This window comes from Mobula hypostoma, chromosome 25 (genome assembly GCF_963921235.1).
Source record: "Mobula hypostoma chromosome 25, sMobHyp1.1, whole genome shotgun sequence".
NCBI lineage: Eukaryota > Metazoa > Chordata > Chondrichthyes > Myliobatiformes > Myliobatidae > Mobula > Mobula hypostoma.
This window is the reverse complement of record NC_086121.1, coordinates 14,357,709-14,377,498: the sequence shown is the minus strand read 5'-3', so window position 1 is coordinate 14,377,498 and position 19,790 is coordinate 14,357,709. Positions and strand designations below refer to the sequence as shown.

The 19,790-nt window shown below is 42.5% G+C and overlaps 1 protein-coding gene across 2 annotated transcripts in view; it reads left to right on the top strand.

The window, feature by feature from the left end:
- The first annotated feature begins 8,908 nt into the window (after nt 1-8,908).
- The window catches only part of LOC134337770 (myo-inositol 2-dehydrogenase-like), a 47,985-nt gene continuing 37,103 nt past the window's right edge, over nt 8,909-19,790 (top strand). The window contains exon 1 of one of the 2 annotated variants that reach the window (XM_063033002.1): nt 8,909-9,300. Coding sequence is in view for 1 of the 2 variants with exons in the window: in XM_063033001.1 (XP_062889071.1) it covers nt 11,213-11,466 (254 nt within the window). In the remaining variant the exon portion in view is untranslated. Of the gene's footprint in view, nt 9,301-9,713; nt 11,467-19,790 lie in introns of those variants that run through there. The other variant, XM_063033001.1, reaches the window with a different exon arrangement.

Here is a 19,790-nt window from a genome sequence, read left to right as displayed (position 1 = left end):
CCTGATTTATACTTTTGCGTATCCCTACGCTGTAGCGAGCATGTGTAGTTGTGTCTGCATCGCTCTGTAATTCACTGCCAAAATGCTAGGTTGGCGGTGGGGTTTCTATGCCACTGTGTTGAGTTTCTTCATGAGAGACATGGACGAGGAAATGCATTTAAAATATTTTCGGCCGTCAGCAGGTAGATTTGACGATTTGGTTCATCGTCTCCGACCATTTATTTCGCATCAGTGTACAGATATGGTGGAGAAAAGCAACTGGAAATGCGATGCTACCAAGCGGACCAATCACAGTTGTTGCTGTCTGCATCGCCGTGACGCGAGTTACATTTTTGGGGAAGTGCATGTCACCCTATGGGCTTAGGGTACAAGGTACCTACGGTGTACATTTGACGCAGAATTATTAGTTGGGCTTAAGGCCACAGTCAGTCCATGTGGGCAGCAACATTTCTCATCCCATTATGCTGAGCACTGGCTCTCCCTGAGGCTGTGTGCTCAGCCCATTGCCATTCACACTGCTGACTCATGACTGTGTCCCAGAATCCAGCTTGAACTGTGTCATCAAGTTTGCAGATGACGCAACAGTGGATGGCCTTATCAGGAACAATGACGAGATGGAGTATATAGAGGAAGTGGAGTGGCTGGTGAATTAATGTGAGAAGAACAATCAAAGCCTGAACTTGGAGAAGGCAAAGGAAATCATTGTGGACTTCAGGAAGGTGCTGATGAACCATCCCCCTCCGTGAATACATGACTCCTCTGTAGAAAGAGTTAAGTGCACCATGTTCCTGGGAGTTCAATTCATAGATGACCTTACCTGGTCCCTTAATATCAGCTCCCTGAACAAGGAGGCACAGTAGTGCCTCCACTTTCCAAGAAGATTGAGCAACCTTCGGAAGATTAATGTTTCCTACATGGGCTTCAAAAAGGCTTTTGGCTGAATCCAATATGGGGAAGTAGTTCAAAAGATTCAGTCCCATGGGATCCAAACAAATTTGGTAAAATGGTCGAAAGTTTGCTTGGTAACAGAAGATGAGTGTCTCAAGCTAAAGCTTGATGTTGATCAACTGGAAAGAGCAATGGCAGATTGGACTTAATTCTGTAACAATGCACTTTTAAAGATCAAATCATGGGATGATATATACAGTAAATGGCAGAGTGGTGACGAGCTGAGGGATCTTGAAGTACAGGTCCATTGATCTCTGAAAATGTCAGTACAAGTAGAATAAGTCGATGAAGCATATGGAATACTTCATTTCATTATTTTTACCATGGAATATGGGAGCAAGGAGATATGGTACAACTTTAGAGAAGAATAGTTAGGCACCCCTTTCAAAAACTTGAGATAAACGTGATTTGGTTCTGTGCTTTATTTGCATTCAGACCTATTATTCTACAAATGCTAATTTATTTCATTTCCTCATTCACTTTATACCTTTTGTAAACCCTATCATCGGTTTGAACAGAGCAAAATATTGATTACGACCAGATAATCTTTCATTGCATTCTTGGTGGAGGGGGAAATATTTTTCAAGATGTGTTTCTAAATTGTCATAGGATCTCAGATTCATTTGCCCAAGAAGCCAGACTAGAGTTTGTATTAAGGTGTTTTTTCCTTGGGAAATACATCTTGGGATTCAGGATTACTTCTTTGCACTCCGGTTTGTGTCTCATGAACTGACTAATGATGTTGATGTGGGAATCGCAGACTCTTCCACAGATGGAGCAGATGGGTTCAGATTTGCCTCTGGGATTGACCATGAGGATCCTCACATTCTAGGTCCTGAAGTTCATATTGTAGAGTGGAGGTTACCCATGGGTGGTTACCCATGTGATAGTTGCTACATAAAAGTACCACTCAAATCTGAATAGGCAAGGCCTTGATTCAGTTTCAAAGGGAACAAAGACAACTGGAAATTGGGCTCTATTGCATGGATATTAATGCTCACACATTGCTGGACACACACGTAACTCAGACTGGAGTTCAGATTCAGATTCATTTATTTATCACCTGTACATCGAAACATACATTGTTTATGTTAACGATCACAGTCTAATGGCGTGCTGAGGGCAGCCGACAAGTGTTGCCACACATCTGGTGCCAAAGCAGCAGCCCATAATGCTTGTCAAATCAACACAGAAAACAACAAAATAGGGCAACAACAGCAAAACAAATCCCCATTTTACACACACACTTACTTCTCCAACCCTAGGACAGGTCATCTCCGGTCCGGTGGACTCAGACTTCCAGACATTGAGTCCTCACTCACTCAAACACCTGGCCCAATTTTCCACCACCTACCTCCTGCCAAACTTTATTCAAGATAGCACTTTATTCAAGTGGGTCCCTCATTGGTGCTGACCCAGATATTCAGGCTAGATCTTTGTGCTTAAGTCTCTGGATGGGATCTAAATCCACAATTTTCTAACTTCGACAAAAATGCTTCTTCTATGTGCTGACACATACTGGCTCCTCATTCTCTAACACAACAAATATGTCTCTCTGACAGCTATTAATTACTAAAATGTTTACATTCTCTAACAGCCAAGAAGAAAATTTCTTTAGTGATTCTCTGTTCTCTTACTGTAACTGAATTGGCAGAAGATGAGTAGAAACTTGGAAAAGCTGGCAGAGAAAAAAAAGCTTTTCTTGTCATTTACTTCAAGGTTTATACAAAGGTTAATGTGAAGGATGTGGAAATTATATTTCCATTCTGGCCTCTTGGGAGCTGTTGAAATTTTCAAATAAAGATTTTAATGAAAGCTGCAAGGCAAATTGTGATTATCAAAGAATAGTATAAATACTTATGGTATCATTTGAAAATTAAATTTCTTAGAAAAAAGATGACTTTTAAAGAAGCAATTTCATCGTTTTTAGTAACCTAGTGAGTAAACTGATAAATTTTCATTACAAAATTGCAGTTGTTATGCAGCACAAATGTGAGGACTTGCCACAGTATTACTAATGTTCAAAGTTGAAAGTTCATGAATGGCATCTTCATAAGTAACAGATACACTCAGAGACCATTTATTAGGTACAGCTGCACACCTTATTAATCAGCAAGTTATGTGGCAGCAACTCAATGCATAAAAGCATTCAGACATGCTCAAGAGACACCAATTATGTATTATTATGTATTTGTATCTAAAACCTGAAGATGGAAAGCATGGCCCCATTCTCTGCCACATTAGTTCTTTGGTCTGCAAGTGTATTGCTGAGCTTATATGGGTGCAGTCATCTTGGGATGTTATGAATAAATATCAAAAACATACAGTTCATGAACATGTTTAAAAAAAATCGAGGAATAACAACTGTTTGTCTCAGTGACTGCCATTTGGACAGAAATCACAAAAAATTGTTTCATGCTTCACTTCAAATTCACATCCTCAGTTTAAATCTGCTTAACCTGTTCAGGAAAAGTGAGGAAAACCCAGTGGCAGCTCTCAAAGAGCAAATCAACTTGGCACAGCAAGCTGAAGTCACTGTGGGCATCTATGCAGATTCCCAACAAAACTGTCAAAGGGCTGCCTTTGTTCTCCAGTTACTGAGAAATATGAATATAGAGCAATTTCCTGTTTGCAAAGTATGGTGAGTGATTTAACTTCCTAGAATAGAGTAGTAATTGGAAGATAGTTTTAAATAAAAGGAGCAGCTGATGATGGGTGATAGGATTCACTGTTAGTACAATCCAACTGGTGTTAAGTTCAAGCAGTTCTTGATAAGGTGAGCAAGGTTTGGCATTACTTGGGGGGAAGATTACGATCATTTAAAATCATCACCATCCAGCCTCCCCAGCATTGAGGATGTCTTCAAAAGACATTGCCTCAAAATGGCGACATCTATTGTTAAGGACCCCCAACACCCAGGGCATGCCATCTTATATGACGGGTGACCCCAGCCATTATCAATACTCTTCGGAGATTGTCTGCCTGATGTCAGTGGTCGCATAACCAGGACTTATGATATGCACCATCTGCTCATATGACCATCCACCACCTACTCCCATGGCTTCATGTGACCCTGATCCAGGACCTAAGCAGGTTAGCAGAGGGAAGGAGTGCCTTACATCTCCTTTGGTAGAGATGTATCGCCACCCACCACATGAAAAACAAATATAATGATATATATGTATATATTACGCCATTAGGCCCTCTGCTAGTCAGGGTCGACCATAAAGTTGCGACCTAGCTCTCTATGCGATATGCAAGTCAGAGCAGTACAATATGGAGAGCAAGCTGTTGCACATGCAACAAGTTCTCCCTCTCCACAAAACTGGTGAATCCAAAGGAATGGCAGAGACTGATACAGTTTGGCACCAGCGGTGTTGCGGGAGTTGCCAGTCACTGTTGAACTCAACATCAACATAGGATTGCCTTAGGGGCTCCAGCTCTGGATTTTCCCTCGGGGTTTACTCCTGAAGCCTTCCTCGTGAGTGGGTATAGCCGCAAGGCAGTGGAAGTTTGAGATCCAAGGTTTCCTTCTCCTAAATCAGCTGCCAACTGCAGCTGACAAGACCCATCAGCCCAAAGCAACTGGTTAAGGCTCCAGTAGCCAGCCTTTGCCCATCCTCCTGTCAGTAGAAACCGTTCGGTTGGGCTTAGTGGCTAAGCCACACATGAAGACCAGGAGCTGGACTTGGTTGTCAGAGGCTATTTGATACGCATGCCATTGGGAGCTTATCTTTACCACACCTCTGCCCTAAACAACCCTAAAGAACATATATATGAGCAGTTAGAGATCGGTAGGTATGATGTGGGCATCTCTAAGTTGTGGCTGAAGGAAGATCACAGCTGGGAGCTTAACATCCAAGGATAGACCTTGTATTGAAAGGATAAGCCGGTAGGCAGAGGAAGTTGGATGGTTCCATTGGTATAAATGAAATCAAATCCTTAGAAAGAGGTGACATAAGATGCTTGTGGGTAGAGTTAAGAAACTGCAAGGGTAAAAAGACCTTGATGGGAGTTATATACAGGCCTCCAAGCAATAGCCAGGATATGGGCTTCAAATTACAATGGGAGATAGAAATTGCATGTGAAAAGGGCAATGTTTTGATGGTCATAGGGGATTTCAATATGCAGGTAGATTGAGAAAATCAGATTGGTGCTGGATCCCAAGAAGGTAATTTGTAGAATGCCTATAAAATGGCTTTCTGCAGCAGCTTGTGTTTGAGTCTACTAGAAGAATGGTAATTCTGCTTTGGGAGTTATGTAATGAATGCGTCCTGAGGAAGGGTCTCATCCTGAAACGTCAACTGTTTTCTCTTTTCCATAAGTGCTTCCTGACCTGCTGAGTTCCTCCAGCATTTTGTTGATGTAACAGTATAACAGTGGAGTAAAGAAAATTACAAAGGCATGAAAGAGGAGCTGGCCAATGTTGATTGGAAGGGGTCAGTGAAATACTTGTCTTGCATACTATTGATACAGATCAATCCATTACAAAAGTGTATTGACAACAGTGTACAAGGTAAAACAACATCAGAATGTAGAATAAAGTGTTAGAGTTTCAGAGAAAGTGCAGTACAGGTAGATAATGAGGAACAAGTTATAATGAAGTAGATTATGAGGTCAGGAGTCTATCCCTAAGCCCGTTGTTACATGTTTTTGTGTCTTCTGCTGAATTTGGGGGTAGAGGGGTGTAGAAGAGAGAATTTCTGAGGTGGGTGGGGTCTTTGTTCATGTTGGCTGCTTTACTGAGACTGCGAGAAATGTAGATAGAGTCCATGGAGGGTAGGCTGGTGTTCGTGACATGCTGTGTCCACAGCTCTGCATTTTACTGGATTTCTGTGAAATCCCATTTGATTCACTATCATCCCTTCAGAAGAACATATGGCATCCTTACCTACTCCAGACCTGCTGAGGCAATTGACTTTTAACTGTGCCCCCAACCCCCATACACCACAACCATCTACCACCAAGCAATGACTGGGTCCAGGAAGTATGATGGCATGAGCAATAAATTTCAGCTGGGTAGTGATATCTGATCTGTGTGAATGAATAAGTAAAACATGACCTAAACCAGACCAGGTAAGGATGTAGATTGCATTTCCTAATGGGCACGAGTTAACCAGCTGGCTTTTCATACAAATTAGTAGTGTTAAATTCACCATTGCTGACACCAGCTTTCCATTTCAGATTTGTTTAATTATCTAAATCTATATCACAATAACAAGAAGTAAACTCCTACTCTTCCTTTTGTATAGTAATCCAACGATTTAATCACTATGATACTGGACCCATTCCTGCAGCATATTTGTGTGATATGTAATTACCACAATAATCACATCAGATAAAGCATGGTTGCCACATTTTTTAACTTGACTCCAAGATCTAAGCTAATCTCTTCAACAAAAAAAAATGTCAGGAAGATTTTTGTCTTTCTCCCAAACAGTTTTCACATTCTCAGAAAAAGGATGTTTTGAAATTACTTGATGTTGATATGTTGGCAGCCATTAATTAGAAATCCCTATTATAAAATAGGGATTCTATTTTTTTCTTATCAAAGGCAGAAGTACAATTATTTAGCAACAAGCACAAAATGCTGGAGGAACTCAGCAGGTCAGGCAGCATTAATTTCCATTGATGCTCTCTGACCTGTGGAGTTTCTCCAGCATTTTGTATGTGTTGCCCTGAATTTACAGCATCTGCAGAATCTCTTCTGTTTATAATACAATTCTTTAGTTAATTGAATTCCTTTTGGGCATTCGTCTTGGATTGGCAACTGTTGTCACCTGTTTACAATCCTCTTATCAAAGTTGATGACTAAATAACACTAAGAGCAGGAAAGGGCATTCACAAATTCCCCGTGAGACAAACTTGGATGCTGCTGCAGAAAGTTATGTAGTTCCCAATGAAGAGTAATGCCTTTTTGTGCCAAAACAATTTTCTATTCAATTGGCAATCTTTTCCCCTCATCCTATGAACATTTAGATAGACTCAATGAAGGGCATACTCGATGTCGAATGCCTGAATCTTAAAATGATGAAATCATCAGCACACTATTATGACACCCTAAAGTGAATTATCAACTGTAAAGTTTCCACGCCCATGTAATTTATTAAGAAATCACAACCTTGCACTGTTTTGTAACCTTCTCCTCTAGGACAGGAAGTTCAATTTTCATAAACTTACGGTACTTTCACACGACAGTCACACTTTTAAAAACTAAATTGTCATATTTTCAACGGCATACACAATTACCGCATAGCAAACACTCTGCCCTGTAAGTCTTATAAAATTCCTGAAAGGTCGGTGAATTGTGACTTCCTTGCTTATCATGGAATGGATTGACGATAAACTGGATTGATTTAAAAATATATTTCTTATTTTAGTATTACACTTTAACTTAACTGTGGTCGTACATTTCAATCTTTAAATGGCACAATGTAAGCGTTTAAAAAAACTTGTAAGGAAAAGTTTATTTTCCTTGTTTGCTATCTGAGACGACTGGCTGCTCAACCAGTCTAGTAACATCACAGCTGTTTTATAACCTTTGAACTGACGCCACAGAGCAGGCAAAGTCTCCTGGCATTTACAAAGCAGAAGCCGGGAATGTGATGGAATACACTCCATTTGCTCGGCTGTACATAACTTTAACAACATTCACGAAGCTCGACTCTATTCGGGAAAAAAAACGTACAGATTAAGTGGCACAGAATCCAACACCGTCAATTTTCATTCCGTCTTTGGCACAATACACAGATCAGCTACAAAATACACGACGGCAACGGGAGGATTCCTCAGTAGCTCCATCCAACCACCCAGAACGAAAAATGCTTCAGAAGCAGAGGAAGCCTCCCAATTATTATTGTAGCCGTATGTGGCAGCAGTGTTATTGATGCGTATAAATGGAACAGAAGAGTTTACATTCATAGTATTGACCGTGAATGTAAAGAATGAAAAGGCATTGAACAGTTTATTCTGGTGGAACTCAGCAGAGCAGGCAACATCTATGGAAAAAAGTACAGTCGATGTTTCCAGCCGAGACCCTTAGTGACGTCCTGGCCGAAACGCTGATTGTACTTTTCTTTTCCATAGATGCCGCCTGGCCTGCTGAGTTCCTCCAGCATTTCGTGTGTGTTGCTCGGATTTCCAGCGTCTGTAAAATCTATCTTGTTTGTGAAGTTTATTCTATTTTTAAATTATGAATACAGTTTAGTTTGTTAAAAAATCCGAAGCAGTGGAATACGGGCTGGATGTCACGCCATCCTGACTTGAAATACAACTCACAAAACTCTGGAGAAACATGGCGGATCGGAACTTCGGACTGGGTCTAAGGAACATGCTGATTGTCCTTAAGTAGTTTCCTTAAGTAGATGCTGTTTGACCCGCTGGACTCCTCCAGCGCCTTTGGGTGTTGCTCCAGATTTACAGTATCTGCAGTCCCTTGTTTATTGAAAATATAATACGTAATTCCTCAATGGATCTAAATCCTGAAATTCTCCGACCAAAGGTATCGCGGAATTACACTCAGTCACGCACCACTGCAAAACAAGAAGCGACTCGCCACCAGCTTTCTCAAGAACAATTAGGATGGACGAAAAATGCCACAATGATTAGCAAAAACAATTGTTTTCTCATTTTAAAACTGCAACCGCATTTCGGCGATAGGCCTATTTATAACTATCTAAGACATATAAACATATTCAGCACAATTTAAATAGTAGGGATTTCCAAAGGATCCAAGTGGTGTGCAATATGACCACATTTCTGAGACGAGTCGTACCAAAATAGCACAGGGACAATGGGAATAATTTTCAGCTAATCTCCTTTCGTAATCTGAAAACCTACGGCCTAGATTTTGCCATGTCCGCAGCCTAAAAATCGCAGGACAGAGATGGCACGCTGCCTTTTATTGGACAAGTTGAATGATCACCCCGATGAGCCGTGTGCGGACAGCTGGTCCCTTTGCCCGCCGGGGACTGCAGTGCACTCTGCGCAATTGGTCACCTCCTCTTTGCCTGCTGCTCCGACAGCAGCCACACTCCTTTATTGACAGGTGGCGCAGCTCTCCGTCTTCGGCGTGGGAGGCACAGACGCGTCCTCAGTCGCTGAGCTAGCTGTATTTTCTCTTCAGCGTGGAGGGCAAAACTGGTCCTCCCTTCAGTGCGGACTTCGGGAACGGTCATCCCACCCGATAGGTGGCTGCGGTCTCCCGTGTAGAGTGCTGATCGATCCTCCTATCTAGCCAGGTGGTGGCCGCAATCTCCCGTGTGGCGGGCTGACCAGTCTTCCCACCCACTGTGCACAAGAGATTCTGCAGATTCTGGAAATCCAGGGTAACACACTGGAGGAACTCAGCAGGTTAGGCAGCATCTATGGAAATAAGTAACCAGTCAACGTTTCGGTCCGAGACACTTCTTTAGGACTCGAAAGGAAGGGTAAAAGGTTGGGGGGGGGGGAAGGATTATAGTTAGAAGGTGATAAGTGAAGCCAGGTGGGTAGGAAAGGTAGAGAAGGAATCTCCAAAGGAGAGGAGAGTGGACCATAGGAGAAAGGGAAGAAGGAAGGGTATAGGCAGGTATGAGAAGAGGTTAGAGGGTTAATAGTACAGTAATTCTGTTAGTACAGAGTGCACGCTGGTCCTCCCACTGAGAGGTGGCTGTAATACCCTGTAGTGGAGGTCAGTTCCCATCCGATAGGTGGCTGTAGCGGACAGACCAATTCTCAACCCTCCCTTCCTCCCCTCCTCCCCTCCTCCCCTCCTCCCCTCCATCTGTCAGGTGGCCGTAACCTTCCGTGTTAGAGGGCAGACCAGTCCTCCCAGCCGCTAGGTGGCCGTAACCTTCCGTGTAAGAGGGCAGACTAGTCCTCCCCGCCGCTAGGTGGCCGTAACCTTCCGTGTTGGAGGGCAGACCAGTCCTACTCGATCAGCGGTGCCGCAGCTGGGCGCTCAGTTCTGTTTCCTGTGGTTGGATTTACATCCGGGAGCAAGTAGAGGGGATTGATCAGCTTTTGGCGACCCGATGATTTGTGTTTCAGCGGAGAAACTGGCGGACGGGTAACAGGAGTCACTGAGGGCTTTAGCTGCTTCTTCTTGATTTGCTGGTGGCGGGGCAGCAGAAAATTGGAGGTAGGACGAGGGCTGAGTTTTCAGAGAGTCCAGGAGCAGCGTAGAGAAATAGCGGATTTACCCTGCGGAGAGGGCGAAATAAAACAAATAACCGAGAGAGACAGGAATAAGAGAGGCTGCAAGAAGCAACGGGAGAAGTCAGCTCCTGAGGGAAGAGGGGGAGTGAGAGAACACATCAACGTCAGGTATAGGAAAAGTTAAACAGGGAAGGGATTGGAGCGTCGGAAAGAGGGAGAAGAGAGCCAGTAGTAACAGGTGGGAAACGGGAAAAAAAAGCACAGGATGTGATCTGGTAAAAATTGAAGGAAATTGAAATGGACATCAGCAGAAGGGAGGGATAGGCATCGGGTATTACTGAAATCACAATAAGGGGGAAGGAGGGAGAAAATACAGAAGGGATAAAAAGAGTGATACGTCAGGAGAGAAGTAAGATGTAAACAGAAGATTAATACAGGAAGATCTGTTGAAGATAAGTAAGAGAAGATTGCAAAGTGCAAACAACAGATTTGCAAGAGATTGTAATAAATCGAATGGGGAGGAAGTATTGAGTATCAGAGAGTGAGGATAGCCAGAGCTGATGAGAGAAATACAAGTACAGAAGGGGGGGATTTATAGAGTGGAGAAGGGCTAATGCAAATTTCAGGGAAGAATGAATGCTGAAATACATGAACAAACACAAACTCCAGAATAACTGAGTAGAGGAATAGTCACAGAAAGACACTTTGTGAAAGGAAGATTATTGTTGCAGGGAAAGGAACAAAGGCAGGAGAGACACAAGGAGAGTCAATTGAATATAGAAAATTCAGACTGAAAAGAAGCTGAAGAACCACACACACAAAGAGGGAGCATGTAGTGGAATAAGCACTTAATATATTAAATTAGTCAATGGGAGGTTAAAGGAAATAAGTTTGAGATAACAGGTGGAGGGTAGCAGATGCAGATCTACAAAATCTGATAATAAACATTTGGAGTAGTTATAAATACCAAGAATACAATTTATGCAGAAAATAACAAAAAACATCCCGAGAAAGTTTAAAGCTGTCATATTTAAGATGATTGAGAGTTAGTGGAAGAAAAAAAGTTGGTCAGAACTAGGAATAGAGAATACAGCCGGACATTAAGAAAGGGAATACTATCTCCAGTATGGGAAGGAAGAAAAAATCACTGCATGATTATGCGGCTGAATTTTGTGATCTGTCAGTGAAAAGACATGTTGTCGAGCAGAAGGAAGGTGGGGAGAGGGATTTGGTGGAGATTTTGTACTGTAAATCCTGTGAGATTCCCATGAGTGCTCGGAGGGATCGCATTTTAGAGCATCTGGCATCGGCCAGGCACTACCGCAACAAACGGTTGGAGAAGCATACTTCAGCCAGACTTCATGCAACCACGTTACTCATGTAAGTGAAACGAAGACTTGAGAGATGGTGCAGAGTACAGAAGCTTTACAGTGGTGAGGGGTGGGATGAGTCAATGTGTGACTGTTAAAACCAGATTGATCATTATGATTTGGTATCTACAAAGTACCTCAATGAGAATTGGAACCGGGAAGTCCTGGGTTTGGTCTCATTCAGTTTAGTGATCAGAACTGGGCCCGACTTTTGGGTGTGGCCCTCCTGTCTGACAGCAAACCTGGAGTGAAAGTAAGCATTATGTGCAGGTTGAATTTGAACAGTAAGTCAGTCAACCACATCAGTTTGCTCCTTAATCCAAACTTGGCCTTGACACCAATTTCCCACTCATTATCCTTACCTCCTAACGCCCTTGAGCCTTAAATGTCTGTCATTCACAGTGTGTATTTGTTAAGTATTACTGTACCTCTTCAGACAAGGGAATCTTCAAGATTCAACTACTCTCTGTCTGAATTAAATAACACATTATTCTGAAAAGATTCCCTCCTGGATGAGATGCCCAGACAAGGGGAAACACCCTCACAGCATTCACCTTGTTAATCTCTCACGGAATCTTGTATGTTTAAATGAGAGTATCCTCTCATTCTTCCGTACTCCAATGTATGACTATTCCAAGGTTGAGCAGGTTGGGCTCAACCTTTTATTTATATATATATATACCACTTCTTCCTTGGAGTCAATCAAGTAAATTTTTTCTGCACTACTTCCAATGCAATTATGTGTTTTCTTTCTTTTAAATGGAGACCAAAATTGTATGCTGTACTCCAGGTGTGATCTCACCAGTGTCTTGTAAAGTTGCATCGAAACATGCCCACTTTGACATTACATGAAAACATACCTGCTTTGACGTGGATTGAAACCTTCCTGCTTTGAGATTGCACATCTCTTGCAATAAAATCCAACATTCTATTCACCTTCATCATTATGTGTTATGTTGAATGATGTGGGCAATCATCTGTCTTTAACATTTAAGTTCTAATAAGCTCTTCCGTCCCTTGATGTAACTCATGAATGTCATGTGCTGTCGACCTCGACTTTTTCTTCCATCATTTTTATCCATCACTACAAAATGTTTGAACTTCTCTTTTCTCAGTACCTGTCCCAGAAATTCAATGATGAAAACAGCTCTCTTCTTATTCTGACTTTTTGCAACACTTCCTCATTTGTTAGTGTGGAATGAACGTAGCACTGTCACATTACGTTAGCCTTCCTAATTAGTTTCTGTACTTGATACTCAGCTGCTTTTTCCCCCAATGTATTGCTTTCTGGTTGAATATACCATTTGTGTTAATTGTCTTCTGAAAATGTCAGGTGATCTAAGGAAGGGTTTTTAAATCTTAACCATAGTTTCACCTTCAGACTGAGAACAGAGAAGTGAGGTAAGAACAATTGTACTGTGAGACGCTTAACAATCACCGAAGGGATGTTTGTAAGGAAATGAATTATTTCCATATAAAACCTGTGAAAGTCTACCAGCATTAAAATGAAGATGCAATGATGTGAGCAGGGTGAAAAAACCCAAGAATTTTAAAGAAAATTTCAAAAGAAAGTCCACAGGATCCAGAACAATTTGACAAATTGAATCAGAATTATTATCACTGACATATGACATGAGATTTGTGCAAAGAGATAAAGACCTATAAATAGTGTAAGATATTAAAAAAAAATGAAGTAATATTTAAGGACTGTTCAGAAACCTGATGGCAGAGGGTAAGACACTGTTCCTAAGCTGTTGAGTGTGGGTCTTCAAACTCTTGTACCTCCTCCCTGGTGGTAGTTTTGAGAACGGAGCTAGTCCTAAATAGTGAGGGTCCTTAATGATAGATGTTGCCTTGAGGCAGTAGCTCTCGAGGATGTCCTCAGTAGTGGTGAAGGTAGTACCTTTGATAGAGCTGGTTTAATCTACAACCCTCTGCAGCCTCTTCTGATCCTGTGCCTCCATATCAGATTGGGATACAATCATTCAGAATGCCCTCCGCTGTACATTTATATTAAAAAAATTGTAAGAGTCATCAGTGACATTTCAAATCTCCTCAAACTCCTCACAAATTAGAGCCACTGGTGTACCTTTGTCCTGATATCAATGTATTGGGCCCAGAATAGACCCTCTGAAATGAAGTTCAGGAACTTAAAGCTGCTCATCTTTTCCACTGCTGATCTCTGAATGAGGACTGGTGTGCATCTTTCCAACTTCCGCTTCTTGAGGTCCACAATCAGTTCCTTGGCCTTGCTGATGTTGAGTGTGAGGTTGTTCCTGCAAACCCCCTCAGCTAGCCAGCCTCTCTTTTGTCTGCCTCTTAGTTTCCATCTGAGATTCTGCCAACAGCAGTTGTGCCACCAGCAAGTTTGAACAGTTTTTAGCCTCGTAGTCATGAGTGTAGAGAGAGTAGAGTAGAGCACATTACTGTGTTGATAGTGAGGAGGAGGTGTTATTACCGATCTCCACTGACTGTGGTCTTGCAAAGAGGAAGTCGAGAATCCTGTTGCAGGGGTCCAAGTTTCGAAGCTTATTGATTAGTATTGAGGGAATGATGGTGTAGAACAGTGAGCTGTAATTGATCAAGGACCTGATAATAGGAATTTGACAGTGGTGGTTAGTGCTTAAATTGTTGCATTGGAGTCATGTTACTGGTCCTGGACTGTTGCTGTTTATTATATACAGTATATCAAAGATCTGGATGTCATCATACTGGCTATGGTTTATAAATTTTCAGTTAATGTGAAGATTAGTAATTCTGTTGATTGTGAGAAATATAGTCTTCAGCAGAACAACGTTGGTGAGTTGGTAACGGGCAAAGGGTAGGCTGGTGGGATTTCATTCTGGAACTTGTGAATTGATTCATTATTGAGTCTTCTAAAGGCTAGGATGTGCACACTGAATCGTAGGATCCTTGAGAAGCAGGGATCTTGACATAATGTCCAAAGAATCCCTCAAGACAGCAGTGTAAGCAGGCATGCCATACCTCATTGGCTGTGGGATAGAAAATTAGAGCGCAGATGTTATAGTAGAATTGAATTAAGCATTAGTTAAGCGACAACTGGAGTATTGTGCAGAGTTCTAGTCACCTCCTTTCAGGAAGGACTTGATTCCAAAGGAGATGATGCAGAGGAGATGTTGCCAGAGAGGGAGCTATGAGGAAGGATTTGATAGACTGTTTTCCTCAGATTTTGTAAGCATCAGTCAGGTTGTCTTTGGTGACCAAGGGGGACCTGACTGATGCTTGCAGAATTACAGAGGACCCAGATGGGCCATACTGTATAGTGAGAAACTTTTCACCTTAACAGAGGAGTTTGTAAACTTGTGCACTCTGGTTAACTTAAGGATAGGGCTTTTGGAGATTTTTTTTACCCAAAGGATGGTTAAAATCTGGAATGCATTTCAAAGTACAGATATGTCATCACATACAACCCTGAGATTTGTTTTCTTGAGGGCATACTCAGTAAGTCCTGGAACCATATTAGAAACAATGAAAGACTGCACCCAAAAGGACAAACAACCAATGTGCAAATACAAAAGAGAACATAAATAAATAAATATAAGCAATAAATATTGAGAACATGAGATGAAGAGTCCTTGAGAGTGAATCTGTTGGTTGTGGGAACAGTTTAGTGATGGGGCAAGTGAAGTTAAAGTTACCCCCACCGTTTCAGAAGCCTGATGGTTGAGGAGCAGTAACTTTCTGACCCTGGTAGTGTGAGCCCTGATGACTGGGGCAAGAAGGGAGCATTGGGGTCCCTGGTGATGGATGCTGCTTTCCTGTGACAGTGTTCCATGCGGATGTGCTCAGTGGAGGGGAGGAGAATGATGGAGTGGCGGTAATGCACCGTTAAGCTGGGTGTCAACCGCCATAAAACAAGAGAGAGAGAGAGAGAGAATGATGGGGACAGATACTCTCACAACATTTAAGTGAACACCTGTAATGCCAAGGCATGCATGGCTAGGTGCTGGTAAACAGATAGGAAGTAGGTAAAATAGGTAAGTATTTGGCTGCCAGCATAGGCACAGTGAGCTGACACTATGCCAATACTCCTGAACTTATGGTCTGTTAACTTTGTAAGGAAAATAGGACAAAGATCACAACAGTCTTCTTTACAGAGTCAAAGTAAGTCTAAATGCATATATCAATGGTTCAAATGTTCATTTATAATCCAGGTATATAACTCTAAAATTCTTCTCCTCTAGGTAGCCATGAAACCAAGAAAGAAAGGCAGCACAATCATCAACCCCCCCACCCCCCCAAATTCCCCCTCCCTCACAGAAAAAATAAAGAGAAACTGGGCAGGCACATAGGCCCCTAAATCCCTCCTCCCAATGAACAAAACAGAACAGGCACGTCAGCCCCCAAATCCTACTCCCCCGCAGAAAAAAAAATCACAATATAAAATATTATAATATTGGGGGGGGGAAAGTCTATAGTCCAAGTCCACATCCAAAATGCAGAAAACCTGGGCAATGTTCTCCGGGCACAGGGCGGGCGCTCCCCTCTCTCATGGCAGAGCGATCCAGAAGCAGGCAGTCGGTGCTCACTTTTGGCATTCACTTCAGTGTTTCAGTTTCCCTCGTCATATGTATGCAGCCATGTATTACCTAGAGATTCTTTCACTTGAACCGTTTACAGGAAATAAAGAAATACAATAGAGTTTATGAAAAACTACACAAAGGCAAGCAACCAATATTCAAAAGCAGACATTATGCAAATGATAATAAAATAGATAAATACCGAGAACTCGAGTTGTAGACTCCTTGAAAGTGAGTCTGTAGGTTGTATGCGCCAGTTGCAGGAGTCTGATGGTTGGAGAGTAGCAACTGTACCTGAACCTGGTGCTTTGGGACCGAAGATTCCTATACCTCCTGTCCAGTGGTGGTGGTCTTTTATTCTTAGAGCTCCCTTGTAGGTGTGTAAAATTGGGACCTTCAGACAGAAAGTATGTGACAGGTGGAACTGAGGAAGACAAATATTCCTGGAGCAGCAGTACAGAACCAGCATTTACCCTCGGCGTTTGAAAGTGAAGGGTCGGGAACATCATCTTCTAGATCATGGGCACCCAATCTTTTTAATGCCATTGACCAATACCATTAAGCAAGGGGTTTGTGGACCCAAGGTTGGGAACCCCTGTTCTTGATTGTCTCCAGTGGCTCTAGATCACAGTGAGGGATTTGAGTCTTATCACGATCATGTTCATGGCTGAATGGCTTATCAGAGGCACTGTTGGAATAATGCCTGCTTGGGCAGATTTTCTGGAAACTTTCCAAGTCTGTCCACAGATTCTGAAATATAACGGTTGTTAAAGTGTATGAAAATGTGGCAGAATATGGTACTGCGCAAGTTCCACTAAACTTTTTTACTGTCGTTCATTCACCTTAAAATTTTTTCCCACGGTGGGTACCGAGTGAGCCACCAGGGCAAGTTGTTCAGGCATGTGCATTTGGAAGGCACTTGTGTAGGTACGTGAAAGGTTAAGGCTCAGACCAGGGGTTTCTAACCTCTGCTCCACAGACCCCTTTGATGATGGTCAGGGTCCATGGCATAAAAAAAGTTTGGAAACTCCTGGCTTAGAGAGATATGAACCAAATGCAGGACATTGGGACTAGTTGGGTGACCATTGTGGTAGGCATGGACTTTTGGGCTGAATGGCCTGTTTTCATGCTGCGTTGCTGTATGGCTCTATTTGGCAGACTTTGGCAGTGTAAAATAAAGGCTTTGCTTATTGATGGTGCTTGCTGTGAAATGTTCGCCATTTAACTGGGACAACCAGTAAGATGGCACTTAATTTTCAAATTGAGGGCGATGTTAGGTATTGATGATCAACTCCTATATTGAATCTGCAACCTCCAACATCAACTGAGTATAATATGGGATAATTATAGGTAATCTTTAATGGTTTCTCTTGGGCATTGCAGGCCTGCAGCAGGTGCTAGCTCTCAACTTCATTTGCTAGGGTTTGATCATCAGGGACACCCACCCAGGCCATGACCTCTTCTCGCTGATGCCATCAGGAAGGATGTAGAGGACCCCTGAGTCCCACACCACCAGGTTCAGGGACAATTATTACTCCTTAACCATCAGGCTGCTGAACCAGCATGCATAACTACACTCACCCCAACACTGAACTGTTTCCATAACCCATAGACTCACTTTCAAGGACTCTACAACTCTCAATATTAATTACTTATTATTACTTTGTTTCTCTTTTCGTATTTGCACAATTTGTTGTCTTTTGCACGTTAGTTGTTTGTCCGTTCTTGTGTGTAGTTTTTCATTGATTCTACTGTAAATGCTCACAAGAAAGTGAGTCTTAGTGTAGTATATGGTGACATATATGTACTTTGAACTTTGATTCTGACCTACCATGCCATCTCTGAAGTTTGCACATACGCCCTGTGACCTCAAGAATTCAGAATTCGAATCAGGTTTAATATCACTGGCAAATATAATGAAATTTGTTATTTTACAGCAGCAGTCCATTACAGTACATAATAATGAAAACTAAATTACAATGAGAAATATATATAAAAAAGAAAATTAAATTAAACAAGTACTTCAAAAAGAGAGGAAAGTATACTGAGGTAGTGTTCATGGGTTCATTGTCCATTCAGAAATCTGGTAGCAGAGGGGGAGAAGATGGGTGCATGTCTTCAGACCATTTTGGTGATAGCAGTGAGGAGAGGGCATGTGCTGGATGATGGGGTTCCTTAATGATGGATACTACTTTTTTGAGGCATTGCCTTTTGAAGGTGTCCTGGCTGCTGGGGAAACTAGTGCCTATGATGGAGCTGGCTGAGTTTACAACTTTCTACAGCTTTTTCTGGTCCTGTGCAGTGTCCCCTCCACACCAGATGGTAGTGCAACCAGTTAGAATGCTCTCCACAGTACATCTGTAGAAATTTTCAAGTGTCTTTGGTGACATGTCAATTCTCCTCAGAATAGTAGTCATAGTCATACTTTATTGATTCCGGGGGAAATTAGTTTTCGTTACAGTTGCATCATAAATAATAAATAGTAATAAAACCATAAATAGTTAAACAGTAATATGTAAATTATGCCAGGAAATAAGTCCAGGACCAGCCTATTGGCTCAGGGTGTCTGACCCTCCAAGGGAGGAGTTTGATGGCCACAGGCAGGAATGACTTCCTATGACGTTCTTTGTTGCATCTCGGTAGAATAAGTCTCTTGCTGAATGTACTCCTGTGCCCAACCAGTACATTATGTAGTGGATGGGAGACATAGTCCAAGACGGGATGCAACTTGGACAGCATCCTCTTTTTAGACACCACCGTCAGAGAGTCCAGTTCCATCCCCACAACATCACTGGCCTTACAAATAAGTTTGTTGATTCTGTGGGTGTCTGCTACCCTCAGCCTGCTGCCCCAGCACACAACAGCAAACATGATAGCACTGCCCACCACAGACTCGTAGAACATCCTCAGCATCATCCGGTAGATGTTAAAGGACCTCAGTCTCCTCAGGAAATAGAGACGGCTCTGACCTTTCTTGTGGACAGCCTCAGTGTCCTTTGACCATTACCTTAGCTCTCCTCAGGTCTACCACCAGCTCCTTTTCCACATTAAGCTGCAGATAATTCTGCTCACACCATGTGACAAAGTTTCCTACCATAGCCCTGTACTCAACTCATCTCCCTTGCTGATGCATCCAACTATGGCAGAGTTGTCAGAAGACTTCTGAAGATGACAAGACTCTGCAGTAGTTGAAGTCCAAGGTGTAAATGGTGAAGAGAAAGGGAGACAAGACAGTCCCTTGTGGAGCCCCAGTGCTGCTGATCACTCTGTTGGACACACAGTGTTGCAAGCGCACGTACTGTGGCCTGCCAGTCAGATAATCAAGAATCCATGACACCAGGAAAGCATCCACCTGCATCGCTGTCAGCTTCTCCCCCAGCAGAGCAGGGCGGATGGTGTTGAACGCATTGGAGAAGTCGAAAAACATGGCCCTCACAGTGCTCGCTGGCTTGTCCAGGTGGGCGTAGACACGGTTAAGGTAGACGATGGCATCCTCAACTCCTAGGCGGGGCTGGTAGAATCCTAATGAAACATAGTTGCTGTTGTGCCTTTTTTGTAATTGTATCGATACGTTAGGCCCAGGATAGTTCCTTAGAGATGTTGATACCCAAGAACTTGAAACTGCTCACCCTTTCACCTTCTGATCCCTGGATGAGGACTGGTGCGTGTTCCCTTGAATTCCCCTTCCTGAAGTCCACAATCAGTTCCTTGGTCTTAGTGACATTGAATGGAAGGTTGTTGCTGCGACACCACTCAGCTAGTTGTTCTACGTTGCTCCTGTACTACTTCACCC